The sequence below is a fragment of the Diospyros lotus genome, chromosome 14, assembly GCF_014633365.1.
Source record: "Diospyros lotus cultivar Yz01 chromosome 14, ASM1463336v1, whole genome shotgun sequence".
Classification (NCBI taxonomy): domain Eukaryota; kingdom Viridiplantae; phylum Streptophyta; class Magnoliopsida; order Ericales; family Ebenaceae; genus Diospyros; species Diospyros lotus.
This window is the reverse complement of record NC_068351.1, coordinates 34,169,897-34,182,125: the sequence shown is the minus strand read 5'-3', so window position 1 is coordinate 34,182,125 and position 12,229 is coordinate 34,169,897. Positions and strand designations below refer to the sequence as shown.

At 37.4% G+C, this 12,229-nt stretch overlaps 1 protein-coding gene across 4 annotated transcripts; it reads right to left on the bottom strand.

The window, feature by feature from the left end:
- Positions 1-253: 253 nt before the first annotated feature.
- LOC127790734 (uncharacterized) lies at positions 254-11,146 on the bottom strand. Of its 4 annotated transcripts, none has more exons than XM_052320372.1 (10): positions 11,009-11,140; positions 7,513-7,618; positions 7,239-7,407; positions 5,253-5,310; positions 5,035-5,159; positions 4,856-4,948; positions 3,053-3,309; positions 2,135-2,344; positions 1,192-1,404; positions 254-639 (listed from the first exon to the last, which is right to left on the bottom strand). In XM_052320372.1, the coding sequence occupies exons 1-10, from the start codon at positions 11,101-11,103 to the stop codon at positions 517-519; spliced, it is 1,449 nt and encodes a 482-aa protein (XP_052176332.1). In that variant the 5' UTR covers positions 11,104-11,140; the 3' UTR covers positions 254-516. The 4 variants fall into 4 exon arrangements, with proteins under 4 accessions (XP_052176332.1, XP_052176334.1, XP_052176331.1 ...); XM_052320374.1 differs by having other exon boundaries at positions 2,135-2,349; positions 3,037-3,309; positions 7,239-7,423; positions 11,009-11,035; XM_052320371.1 differs by having other exon boundaries at positions 255-639; positions 2,135-2,349; positions 3,037-3,309; positions 11,009-11,146.
- Between the last annotated feature and the right edge of the window lie 1,083 nt (positions 11,147-12,229).

Genomic DNA, 12,229 nt, shown 5'->3' with positions numbered 1-12,229 from the left:
AGTACAAAACAAAAATATGTGGATCTTTTAGCAGTGCACTGGCTATTGCAATTTGTTTCTATCTGTTGCTGATGTAGCTACCAGCGCAGTGATATAGCCCACTTTAACAGGTCACTTACCATAAAATATGTGGATCTTTTAGCAGTGCACTGGCTATTGCAATTTGTTCCTATCTGTTGCTGATGTAGCTAGCAGCGCAGTGATATAGCCCACTTTAACAGGTCACTTACCATAAGCAGGGTCTACCTAGTCCAAAATGGATGATAAACAAATATTTGCACAAAAAGAGAACAAAATTTTTATTTTTTTCCCTTCAAAGGTCATATCATCATCAGAGTGCACGCAATTCAAACGCATACAGCAAAATGTATGATACTTCTAGTTCGAAGGGGAGCTACTCTACACAACAAAGTACACCTCTTGCATCTTCTTCCTCCAAGCAGCTTCTTATCCAAGAACCATATCAAGGGCAAGCAAATAGAGGTCTCACTTCCAAATCTTGATAGGCTGGGGCTGTCAGTCTCCGGCTCGGAGATGCTTTCTTCTGCTCTGATCCCAACCCAATCCTGCAGTTCCTTTGTTTCCCACTGCCTTTATCGGTTCTATCAAGCCCTTTGAACTGCTGCCAAGTGCCTCCCCCTGCATGCATATTTGGCGAATAGACAAATGATTTTCAAGTTCTTTGGTTGTTGCCTCATCCATCTAATAAGCCCAATAACTGAAAATTGTTTCAAGCCCTAACCGGCAATGTTATTTAAATTGAGATACTGATGCAAGTTGTTCACCTCTACCATCAACAGGTTTACCCAGGGCATTTATAACACGACCCAAATAGGCCTCACTCTGTCACATGTGCGTCTCCCTTTCCCACATCTAGAGTTTTTGCCAGGTTAATACTAACACTTTGTTCTGGGTTTTAACTCTCAAAAGAAGGAAACATGTTTCATGGAAGTGGGTCTGGACAGGTTAACCCAAAACCCTTCTTTTTGTTTGGGGGGGGACCCAAAACCCTTTTTTTTGTTTGGGGGGTGGGTGGGTGGGATGGGGTTGGGTTTCAAAGGTCAGTGCCAGTGCCACAACCAAATAAGAAAATCAGACATTGTACCATCCATTTCTTGAGGAAAATTATAAACTGGCACTGGTTCCATCCGAAATAAAATTTTGAGAAACTATGCATTTGAAAGTTTATACCTCTTTCCAGCCCATGCCTTCCAAAAGCCTCCTGGCATAGCTACCAGCTCCAAATGACATGTTTAAGGCTTCGCCTGCAGCTTCCTCTGTAGAAACAGGCGATGATACAGAATCATTGCTCTCTGTTGATTTCTTTTGTCCTGGACCCACACCAAAACCACCATGCAAAGCCCTTCTCTCCGCAGCTCGATCCCTGTAGGCATTGCCTCCATGCTACACAAGAAACAAGTGTGAGCCAAAATATAATCCAACTCGGAGACGATATGCGATGCCCCAATCAGATACAGAAGAAAATCTGGGTCATGCAGATGATTGCTCAGATGAGAGAAAAAGATGACATCTTTATAGAACAGGTTAATGCTAAAAAAAGATTCCATGATTTTTGGAAACTTAGAACAGCCAAACTGCCAGACCATTAAGCTGGTGAAGCTTTTCCAAAAAGCATGTGAGACTGGCTTACCTGCGCTCTCATGACTGCAGTTGAACCGATAAGAGTTGATATTTACATAGCACAAACAATTACAAACACTGCCGATAAGTGATAAGTATACACTATCGCTGCTTAACATTAGTCTATCGTTATTACCATAAGCGATTGTGTGGAATACGCAATTTCATAAGAAACAGCTTAGCACAGTCGAACTGGTAATTACAGGATGGTTATTTAGTTATCGAATTAGTATAAATGGTGTGGGAATTGATTGAAACCAGTTTACATGATCTGGTTCACTCCATCATTTTAGAGCCACTTGCACCTATCTTTATCTTCTTTCATTAACTTATACGTCCTAAATTTTTCTCTAACAAATTCCTTCAGAATCCTGCATAAAACAACTATGCATAAGGAGAATGGATGCTCAGCCCTGCTTACCAAAAAAACTTACAAGATGTCTTGTTTCAGCCCCAAACCCACCCAGCTTTCAATTCATAAAAAAGAACTTACACTTTTTGATGTGTCAATTGGATCTGGCAATGAAGACAAATCTTTGTGTACAGGGACTCCAGTTATAGTCTTCCCACTGGATCCAGATAGGTCTTGAATTTTCTGATCAATTGACAATTCTGGGAAGCCCCAATCTTTAGTTGGGTTGGAGGAATCATAAGTTGACAAGGAGGCCAAGTATCTAACACTAGGACTCCTCAACTTATACACCTGCCCTGGAATATATAAATTTGCCATATATTACTTGTAACAACAACATTATGAATTAAAAGTGAAACAACAGATAAAGAACAATCAAAGTTTACGGCCAGTAGCAGTGATAATAGAAGCTGCAAAGAAGAAAAACTACAATGTCAAATTAAAGTTTCTGAAAGAGTAGCAAATTAAAGTTTCCCTGAAAGAATCTAAGTGGTTCAACCCAGGATGGAAAAATCTTTCAACTATCTTTGCAATGTAGTTCCAAATTTAGAAAATCGTATTCAGATCTGAAGTATAACATTTAAGAATTAGATGGTCTAAATTGAATTCGACTACCCTGATTACTGTTGCATGTGATCTCAACAAAATCACGGGTCTCATAAAAAAAATACTAAATAGAACACAAGGAGGAACAAAAGACAGAAAAACTAAACAAAACAACAAAAAAGTTGGTGATGCTCGATCCGAGTAATTAAAATCCTCAGCAGAAATTTATGGGTTTACTCCATTTTAATCTGTACAGTTCCCTTAGGTTGTGACAAGGGAAAGAGGGATTTGGTGTATTACAGCAATAATCACAATGAAAAAGTAGCCAGCATTCTTAAATTGTCAATTCATTTTTGTCACTTTTTGACAACTAAATGGAGCATCCTGAAAAATAGATAAAATTGAACATGCTAATGACATAGAAGCAAATACCAAACCTGATGTAACTCGTACCAGATCAAGATGTACTTCACATATTGGAGCAGTTTTAAGTAGACCACCACCCAAAGGCATTGCAGGATGAAGTCTAGTGGATTGTCTCACTAATCGCCCAACCAGCCTCACTGCCTGACCTTTTCCATCCTTTTTGGTTCCCGTCACCACTCTCCAATCCCATAAATCCACTACCTGAAAATCTGGAAGTGAATCTTCACTAGACTGAATTACTTGACCATACTGTGCACGCCAGTTTTCTTCTTCCCAAGAAGCAACTGTTGGGACAAAAGGAAAAAAGCTGAGACATGTACTCAACACAGTGGAATGAAACCACCATTTTAAAGATTTTAAGTATAGCCATGTTAAATCTCCATTCAACAAGGGAAAACCAGACATGGATGAAAGCAACAAAAAATGAAACAAACTACAGACTGTAAAAAGCTACAGATTCACAGAGTGGATGGTTCCTAATTCTGTAAAATTCTCTATTAAAATTTGTCAATGGTTCTCCAAAAGAAAGAATAGAGTGGTTGGTAATTTGTATGGCAGGAAGAAGTGACAATGAGTAGCCAAGCTCACCCTTTAAGGAAAAGTGACATCTGCTAAAAATAATGGAATAATGTTGACCATCCGAGACTGCTTGGGTGAGAGTAGAGATGGTCTTTGAGGAGAGAGAGAAATAGTGGTCAGTGGATATCTGGAAACTGAACTGGGTGTGCACCAATTACCCAGGAGAAGGGGGAGAGGCGCACATTACTTGGAGATGGGATAAGGGAGCAACAGAGAGGGTGCTGAGCCCATGGACAGTTCCTTGTATATAATATAAGCAGAAGTTATCAGCACAAGAAAGTACAACATAGAGGTGACTGCCTTTGGCTGATCTTGACTCTCCTACAGTGGAGAGCTTAACCTGCAGTAGCTCCAACATCCATGGTGGAACTCAAAAGGTTTGTAAAGGATGTGCTTCTCATGTATTGGGAGATAAGGACGTGTGGTTCTCATGTTTGTAGTTGTCTTCTTGTGATGATCTTTCTCTAAAAACTAGTTCAAGTGCAAACTCATAAGAATGGGGCAAGCATCATGAAGAAACATCAACGCCAACCACCAAGGCACACAACTCCGTCTTTCCTGCAAGAGGATCATGATGCTGCTTGAGGGCTCCAAGGCCACAACATCAATCATAGGACCTGCAGTTGATCTAGACTGCCTAGGAGACAAAGGAGTTGAAATACCAAGTGTAAATCATTGAGGAGCACAATTAATTGGAGGACAACAGCCACAGCAAGTCTTTGTGCCAGGGGTAGAGAAAATGCTCAGGAAATATTTCACTTTCTAAGGCAATGGAGAATTAGTCTGCCTAGCCTCAATGAAGATTGCCTTCAAGTTCCTTGGTTGAAGGCTAAGGCACTGTATATGTTATCCTAAGCTGATCAAGCTTTGTTCTGTGAAGAAAGGGGACACATGGATCATTGTCACCCCATGGCCAAGGCTCAGATGTAGGAACATGGAAGCTAGATTAGATGGTGAAAATGTGATATGGCCAAGTTTCATGGCCTGACCTGTTCATGCAACAAAATCAATCATGAAGTGCATAGCATTGATATAGGTTAAGTCCTGCCCTATGACACCGAGCCACACAAAAAGTGGACCATGCTACACATAGACAAAGTTTAGACAAAGTTTTGCGAAGTAGAAGCAAATACATTCCATTTTAGGAGAAGTACCATCATTACAAACAAAGACATTAAGACAACCAGGAATCTAAATTAGTTACTATAATATGACAATCATATTTAAGATTCATATTCAGATGATATAGACCTTCATCTGAAACTCTTCCACTTGGATCATTTACTTCATGGTCTTCATCTGGAATCCATTCACCTTCTTCCAGTTCCTCAGGTTCATCATTTCCTGCAAATTGACAACAGATCCCCTTTTAAGTCTCCCAGAAAACATAACAGTCTCTCCCCAAACAGAACAGAAACAATTTGCCAAACCATAGAATTGTAAACCCAAGTTATCACCACAATCTGTTTCCACTGGCATTGTCATATCATAAACAGCTTCGGTTGGTTGGTTGGAGTAACCGGACAAATAAAGATCAATAAGAGTATCTTCTAACCTGATAAAAGCAATTTAAATTAGAATATAGTTATTGAAGAAGCCCATGGGTCAAAAGTGAAGAAAAAGAACAGGTAACAGGTAAAGTACAGACCATTCTGATGGTGGAGGCGGGCATTCAGGCATTTGATTGCTGTTGCACTCTTTGTGGACTGTTAGTATTAAGCAAATACATTTATTATTAAAAATGTCAGTTGATCAAGTCAAGGCATTTAAGATTATGATAGTCAAATGATAATGGCGTTTAACAGGCATACACCTGCCATTTTAAGCAATTATCAAAATTCTGGTCATAGACTGCAGTTCTAACATAATGACGTAACTTGTAGGGGGTAACAAAAGGCATGTTATATGACAATGATGCTATGTGGAATAAACACTAGAAAATAACTGCATGCACCACAGCAGTGCAAATGGTAAATTAAGAAAAAGATTTTCAGTTTCAGTTCAACTGTTAGACATTTATTTTCTATCTCCAAGCTGTGGTTCAAATTAATAGTTAATATTTTCTGTTGCAGCAAAGAAATTTCATCCAAGCAACACCATATCAATTAAAAACCAGCATAGGTGTAGGACAGTCCTGAGGAAGATTTGGATGGGTTTATCATAGGTGTAGGAGTAGATGTTAGAATGTATTTTATGCTTGGGGTGTTCCATAATTTCTAGTATTTTTGGGTTTTTTTTTAATTTTATGTTGGACACACACACACACACACACATATATGTTTGTATTTGAAGGTGAATGTAGTTATTGAACTGTTTTCTCAGAAATTTCTCCTCTCAACTGCTCTCTTCTCCCATAGATGTTAAAAGCGCACTTAGGTGTAAGGCGCCAGTTCGGCGCCTTGACTGGGCCGAGGCGACGCATTTTTCGGAAGGCCCTCGTCTTGCACGGCGAGGCGCCAGGGTGTGAGGCACGCCTCATGAATCCTAGGTTTTATTTAAAACCTGGGCAGCCCAAGTCGGCAGGTCGGTTGTCACTCCCATCTTCCTCCCGAGTCCGGATGTCACTCCCATCTTCTCCCTCTCCTTCTGACCTTCAAGCCAGCCGCTGGAAACACCTTGGGAGATGCTGGAAACACCCTCCTCAAGCTGTCCACCTGCCGGAAACTCCCATCTTCTCTAGCGCCAGCCGCCGGTCGGCCTGAACTTCCTCTCCTCGTTGCTGTCAAGCCACGCCTGCCTCCTCTCTTCTCCTCTTGCTCGTAGCTCATGCACTTCTCCTCTCTTCCTCTCCTCTCTTCTCCTCTGCTCTTCAAGCTGTCAAGCAGCCCGCTACCCACCGAAACCAGCTGCCATTCTCGGTTACAGCCTCCCCCTTCTTGGTTCCAGCCTGCTCTTGTGAGTTCTTTACTTGTTTTATTTGATTATTTCTTGCCTACTTGCTTAATTTCTCTTGCTGGTTGCTACTCTCTCTTTATACGGTTGTTTTCTTGTTGATTGGAGAATTTTGTGGAAGTTGGAACTGTGTTGCAGTAGGCCAATCAATGTCGGCATGGAATTACTTTGAAACTGATCCTATTGACAAAAATACCACCACATGTGATATGCATGTATTATTATTGATAATTTGATAGTTGTTTATGATTTTACAAGATTTTGAGTCTTTTTTTTTTCTAAAAGTGTGCCTCGATTCGCAAAGGTGCGCCTCGCCTCGTGCGCCTCATGCCTCAGGCTCCAGGACCATTTGTGCCTCGATGTGCCTATTGCCTTTCAGAACTATGCTTCTCCCTCAATCTTTTCTGTTGGAGATATATATATATATATATATGTTTGTGGTTTCTTCTTCTTCTTCTTCTCCCCCCCCCCCCCTTTCCCCACCAAACCTGTTCCCTACTATCCTTCATCAATCTATGCAGTCAGTAAAACTTCTAGAAGAAAGGATGATTGCCCACATGATTATCAAATTGGAAATGGCAATACCCTGTCAAGATAGTAGCCATAGAGAAAAATACAAACGATCTCAACTCAACTGCAAACTTCTTGTAGAGGAAATGGTGGTTTGTTACATGGTTATCAACATTAGACATGGCAGTAGCATTGTAATATAGTAGGCATAGCAATATGTGTGTCATCTTACCTGTCGATGATTCATCAGCAGAAACCCTTACATAATTGGCTTCAGATTCACCTACTTGACAAGATGAATAATCTACATCTTTATAAGAACGTACAAGCGTATTAGGGTCATCTTGAATGGAATTATTAAGATCAGTGTTCAAGCCCTGATGCATTTCAGATTGATTGCCCTGGACAAAATAAGATCTTAAAGAGCAAACTGAAATAATGAATCACAGTACACGAAAACTTTTATTAAATACAGTGTCTGAAATGCAGTCAAAATAAGGGTATACCTGGTCAGACCCCAACGGTACATAATTTCCATTTTCAAATTTGTAATAGAGACCATCTTTGCAGCTGTAATACCAGCCTGCAGTGGGATCATGATAAAATCCAGTACTGCAGCAGATTCAGCAGAATAATGTTATCAAACTATTAAAAACAATTTTTTAGAAAAGATACAAAGTAAGGCAAATGAAGGTGCCAGTCAACTTGTAATGTGAAGTCTTTTGGAAGTGTGAAATTATCTGAGCCTTAATTCAGTCCACATCCATGGGCAGAGAGGGCTACCACCAATTGACCATCCATGTATATAGGATCCTTACCTTAGTGCATGGTAGCACCCTCAGCTTCTAGAGCTGCCCCCTTTGAAAATAAAGAATTATGAAAATTCTAAGGGGGTTCTAAAAACGATTTAAGAATTCTCCAGTACACTTCAAGCACCCTCAAACAGTGACTAACGCAAGGTAATATGAATACATAATAGAAATAGCAAGTAATAACATTATAATTCTCTTAAATAGGCCCATATATTACACAGACAAACACAACTAGGTAGCATAACAATATGGGAAAATGCAATTAATACAGGAAATAGTCTTTGTAATATAATAAAAGGCAATGAAATCGCAGTAACTGTTCAAATGAAACTGATTTCCTATTTGTATGAAGCTGTAATCCATTGGCCACAACATATAATAACTAAAAAGCTTAAAAAATAACTGCCAAATGAAGACATCCAATTTTCGAGGCTTCCAGACAACTTGAAAACGTAAGCTTGCAATTTTACTCATAGAATACACTTTCTTATGTTCTAGCCACTCCCAATAACACATGGAACACATGGTTTGGATAACATGCAGATTTGGCCAACGTCCAAATGCAAATGTTGTAAGTTGTATTAGTCAATTAGGATGGCATCCAATTCCAATCTGAGGGGAACATCACATTAGCAGTGATAGGGAACAAATAGCATATCAACCTACACCATTAAGAAAGTAGCAACACAAAGTGCAAGAGGCCATTAGGTAGACCCCATATGAGAGGCAGGGTGCAGATACAGATATGGACAGATAGGGTGATTTCAAGAAAACAGGGATATGGATACAACAGAGATACAACAAAAATAAAATATATATTTTTATATTAGTTATCTCTATAGAAGTACTGCAAAAACCACTAAAAAACTAAAAATTCAATATGACAAATACCATTCGAGTCATTAATTGAAACATCATCTAACAAACAAAATTAACACTTTCATCAACTATAAAAGTAAATGATAGGCAGGGTGCACATGCATATATCATATATGGACAGATAGACTGATTTCAAGAAAACAGGGGTGTGGATATGGTGGAGTTACAACAAAATAAATTATATTTTTATATTTTTCTTGTTCTCTCTATAAAGGTATTCCACAAACCACTAAAACAAATACTAATTCAATATCACAATTTCACAAAGACCACTGAAGTATGAATTGTAACATCAGTTAACATAAAAAACACTTTCACCAATTATATATTGTGATGCCTCAAATGCATATAATAGTTAGATTTAGTAGGACTCCTTCTCCAAACCATTCAATTTAATTTCATTTCAAGAGAAAAGAGGCTCAAAAAAGAAACAAATGTCTCGGAAAATCAGTTTGGTTTTATGCCAGGTAGGTTAACAAGGGAAGCTATATACCTATTGAGGTGCCTAATGGAAAGGTATCGGGATCAGCAGAAGGACATGCATATAGTGTTTATAGATCTAGAAAAGGCCTATGATAAGGTCCCTAGAGATGTATTATGGAGGGTTTTAGAGAAGAAAGAAGTCCGAATAGCCTATATACAAACCCTTAAGGACATGTATCACGGTGCAGAGACAAGAATTAGAATATCTGGAGGGAATACTGAACCGTTTAAAATTACAATGGAACTGCATCAAGGTTCTGCACTAAGTCCATACTTATGCTTTAGTAATGGATGAACTCATTAAACACATTCAGACAGAGATGCCATGGTGTATGCTATTTGTAGATGACATAGTGTTGGTGGATGAAACAAAAGAGGGAGTGAACACTAAGCTTGAGTTGTGGAGAAACAATTTAGAATCTAAGGGATTTAAATTAAGTAGAAGGAAAACAAAATATATGGAATGTAAATTTAGTAAGAATGCAAGAATGGATGATGTTATAATAAAATTGAAAGACCAAATCTTACAAAGAAAAGACCACTTTCGATATTTGGGATCAGTGATTCAAGAAGATGGAGAAATTCACGATAATGTCACGCAAAAAATTAAGGCAGGTTGGATAAAATGGAGAAATGCATCGGGGGTGTTATGTGATGGTAAAATCCCATTAAAACTGAAAGGAAAATTCTATAGGACAACTATAAGACCAGTCTTGTTATATGGCTCAGAATGTTGGGCAGTCAAATACCGGCATGAGCAAAAGACGAGCGTAACAGAGATGAGGATGCTAAAATGGATGTGTAGCCATATAAGAAAAGATAAAATTAGAAATGAGATTATTCGTAATAAGGTAGGAGTAGTGCCGATCAAGGAGAAGATGAGAGAGACTAAACTAAAATGGTTTGGTCACGTGAGAAGGAGACCAAGAGACGCTCTTGTGAGGAGAGTTGATGAAATGAAATAATTAGTCAAAAAAAGAGGTAAAGACAGACCCAATAAGACTTTAGGAGAGACATTAAAATTTGATATGAAGTGTATGGGCCTAAATGAAGATATGACAAAAGACAGAAATACATGAAAGTTTAGAATTCATGTAGCCGACCCCACATAGTGGGATAAAGGCTGGATATGTTGTTGTCAAGGAAAAAGAGATCAGTATGATTTTTGACGAATTTCTCTGTCAATATCCAATTACAATGCCTATCAAGCAAGTGGAAACATATATATGGGAAGACCACATTATCCGTGCTTCTGCTGCAGGAATCAGAACTCAATTTATAGTTTTAAGCACACGAATACTGGATCAAAATGGTATAACATTAAACAGATACTCCAGATGAGAGGCTTGATCCTAAACGCAACTAGTCTCCTATTACTTATAAATTCATATGGGCACACGAGATTTACAGTAAGGAATTCTTTCTGAAGGGCATAAGCATGCAGTGTACGCCCTTCACTTAATGATCATGAAAAATAAGTATCAACTCAGATCTTTTGGTTTGAATTAGTGCACCTATTCCTTCTCTCATGCTAGCTTTCAATTAAAAAAAAAATTAGTACAAGCTGTGCTTATTCAAGAATCTGCAATCAATTACTCATGGATATAAACAATCAGTCGTCAAATACAAACATAAACACACACAGAGATCAGCGGTCAGGAAATCATATGACTAATTTTTCGTTCCCCAAATTTAATCACACACAGAATTGGAAGAAATCGTGAAGAACTAACTAGAAACAGAAGGCAATCAGGGTTTGACAGAACCCTAGCTTGTATTCACATATTATGAGAAAACGAGTGGAAGAATTGAAGGCGATAGGGCTGACCTAGCATGGTAGTACAGCTGAGATTCGTCATCCCATATGAAGAAGGACTGCTTTCCATCCGATTCTTCACAATCTGCTTCCCCTGTTCCCGCCATTTCGCATAACCTCCTCCCGGAGTAAAAAACCACTCGCTTTAAGGTTCCCTCTACAACACTTCAAGATATCTATATATAGGTAAAATTTTGACGTACATAAAATTAACAACACTTCTTTAAGAAATTAATAACATTTCTTCGTAAACTGGTTATACGTTTTATAGATATTAATCTTAATTCAAATCATTCTTGGATGATCATTTTTGCGTGATTTTTAGTGTTCGTACCCTCGATTACGTCAAGGAAAATAAATCACAAATTGAGCCTTTAACCCTTGTAGAGGACGAGAATCTAACTTACAATTCGTCGAATTGATATCGACATATTATTAATTCGATCGTCCAACCTATATGCAGAGAGCTTAATTCAAATCATTTTTGGACTTACATACCTATGAGGAGTCAACTAATTTTTAGGGACGTTTGGTAGGAGAGACATTTTTAAATTTATGAGAATGTTAGGTTAATAATTTATATTCTTGTATTTGGTATAATTTTTTTAAAAATTAATCCTAAGAAAATAGCATTTTCATAATTTATTTTTAATCAATTTTTTTACAAAAAAAATTCATGGATTTGGGAAGTCAGAAAAATTTTTAACAAATAAAAAAACTAAAACATCCCTTACCCTCTCATAAACCCATAACTATTTCACGATCATGTTTATTATAACTTTTTTCTTATAAACACATATATATATTGAAATATGTATATATCTATATATATATATATACACATATTCATACAAACATATATATTATATATATACACACATATATATATAATGTGTAAAAAATGATATTTTTTAACTTCTTAAAAGGTTATGGGTCATAATATTTTATATATTAGAAGGAATTTATCATTTTTAAACAAAAATTCAAATAAGAGTAATTTTGAAAAAATAAAATGAATTCTCATGAATATTATATTTAAATCAAACATAAGAATATAAGATTTTCAAAATAGAATACATAACATTCTTGAAAATGTTTAAAATTAATCAAATATAGAATTATATAAATTTTGAAAATAAATTTTTTTTAAAAGCATTCTCAAGAATCACGAATCCCAAAAATCTAAAACTTCTACTATATCAAATGTCTCGTTATTGTAATCTTTATCATGAA

Bases quoted from the DNA above. Each gene is read 5' to 3' on its own strand.
- LOC127790734 (XM_052320371.1), bottom strand. From the start codon at position 11,103: ATGGCGGGAACAGGGGAAGCAGATTGTGAAGAATCGGATGGAAAGCAG. The intron at 5,311-7,238 runs GTAAGATGACAC...TAATACTAACAG, and splicing joins TGCTGATGAATCATCGACAG to TCCACAAAGAGTGCAACAGC. The intron at 640-1,191 runs GTATAAACTTTC...ATATGCATGCAG, and splicing joins AAGGCATGGGCTGGAAAGAG to GGGGAGGCACTTGGCAGCAG.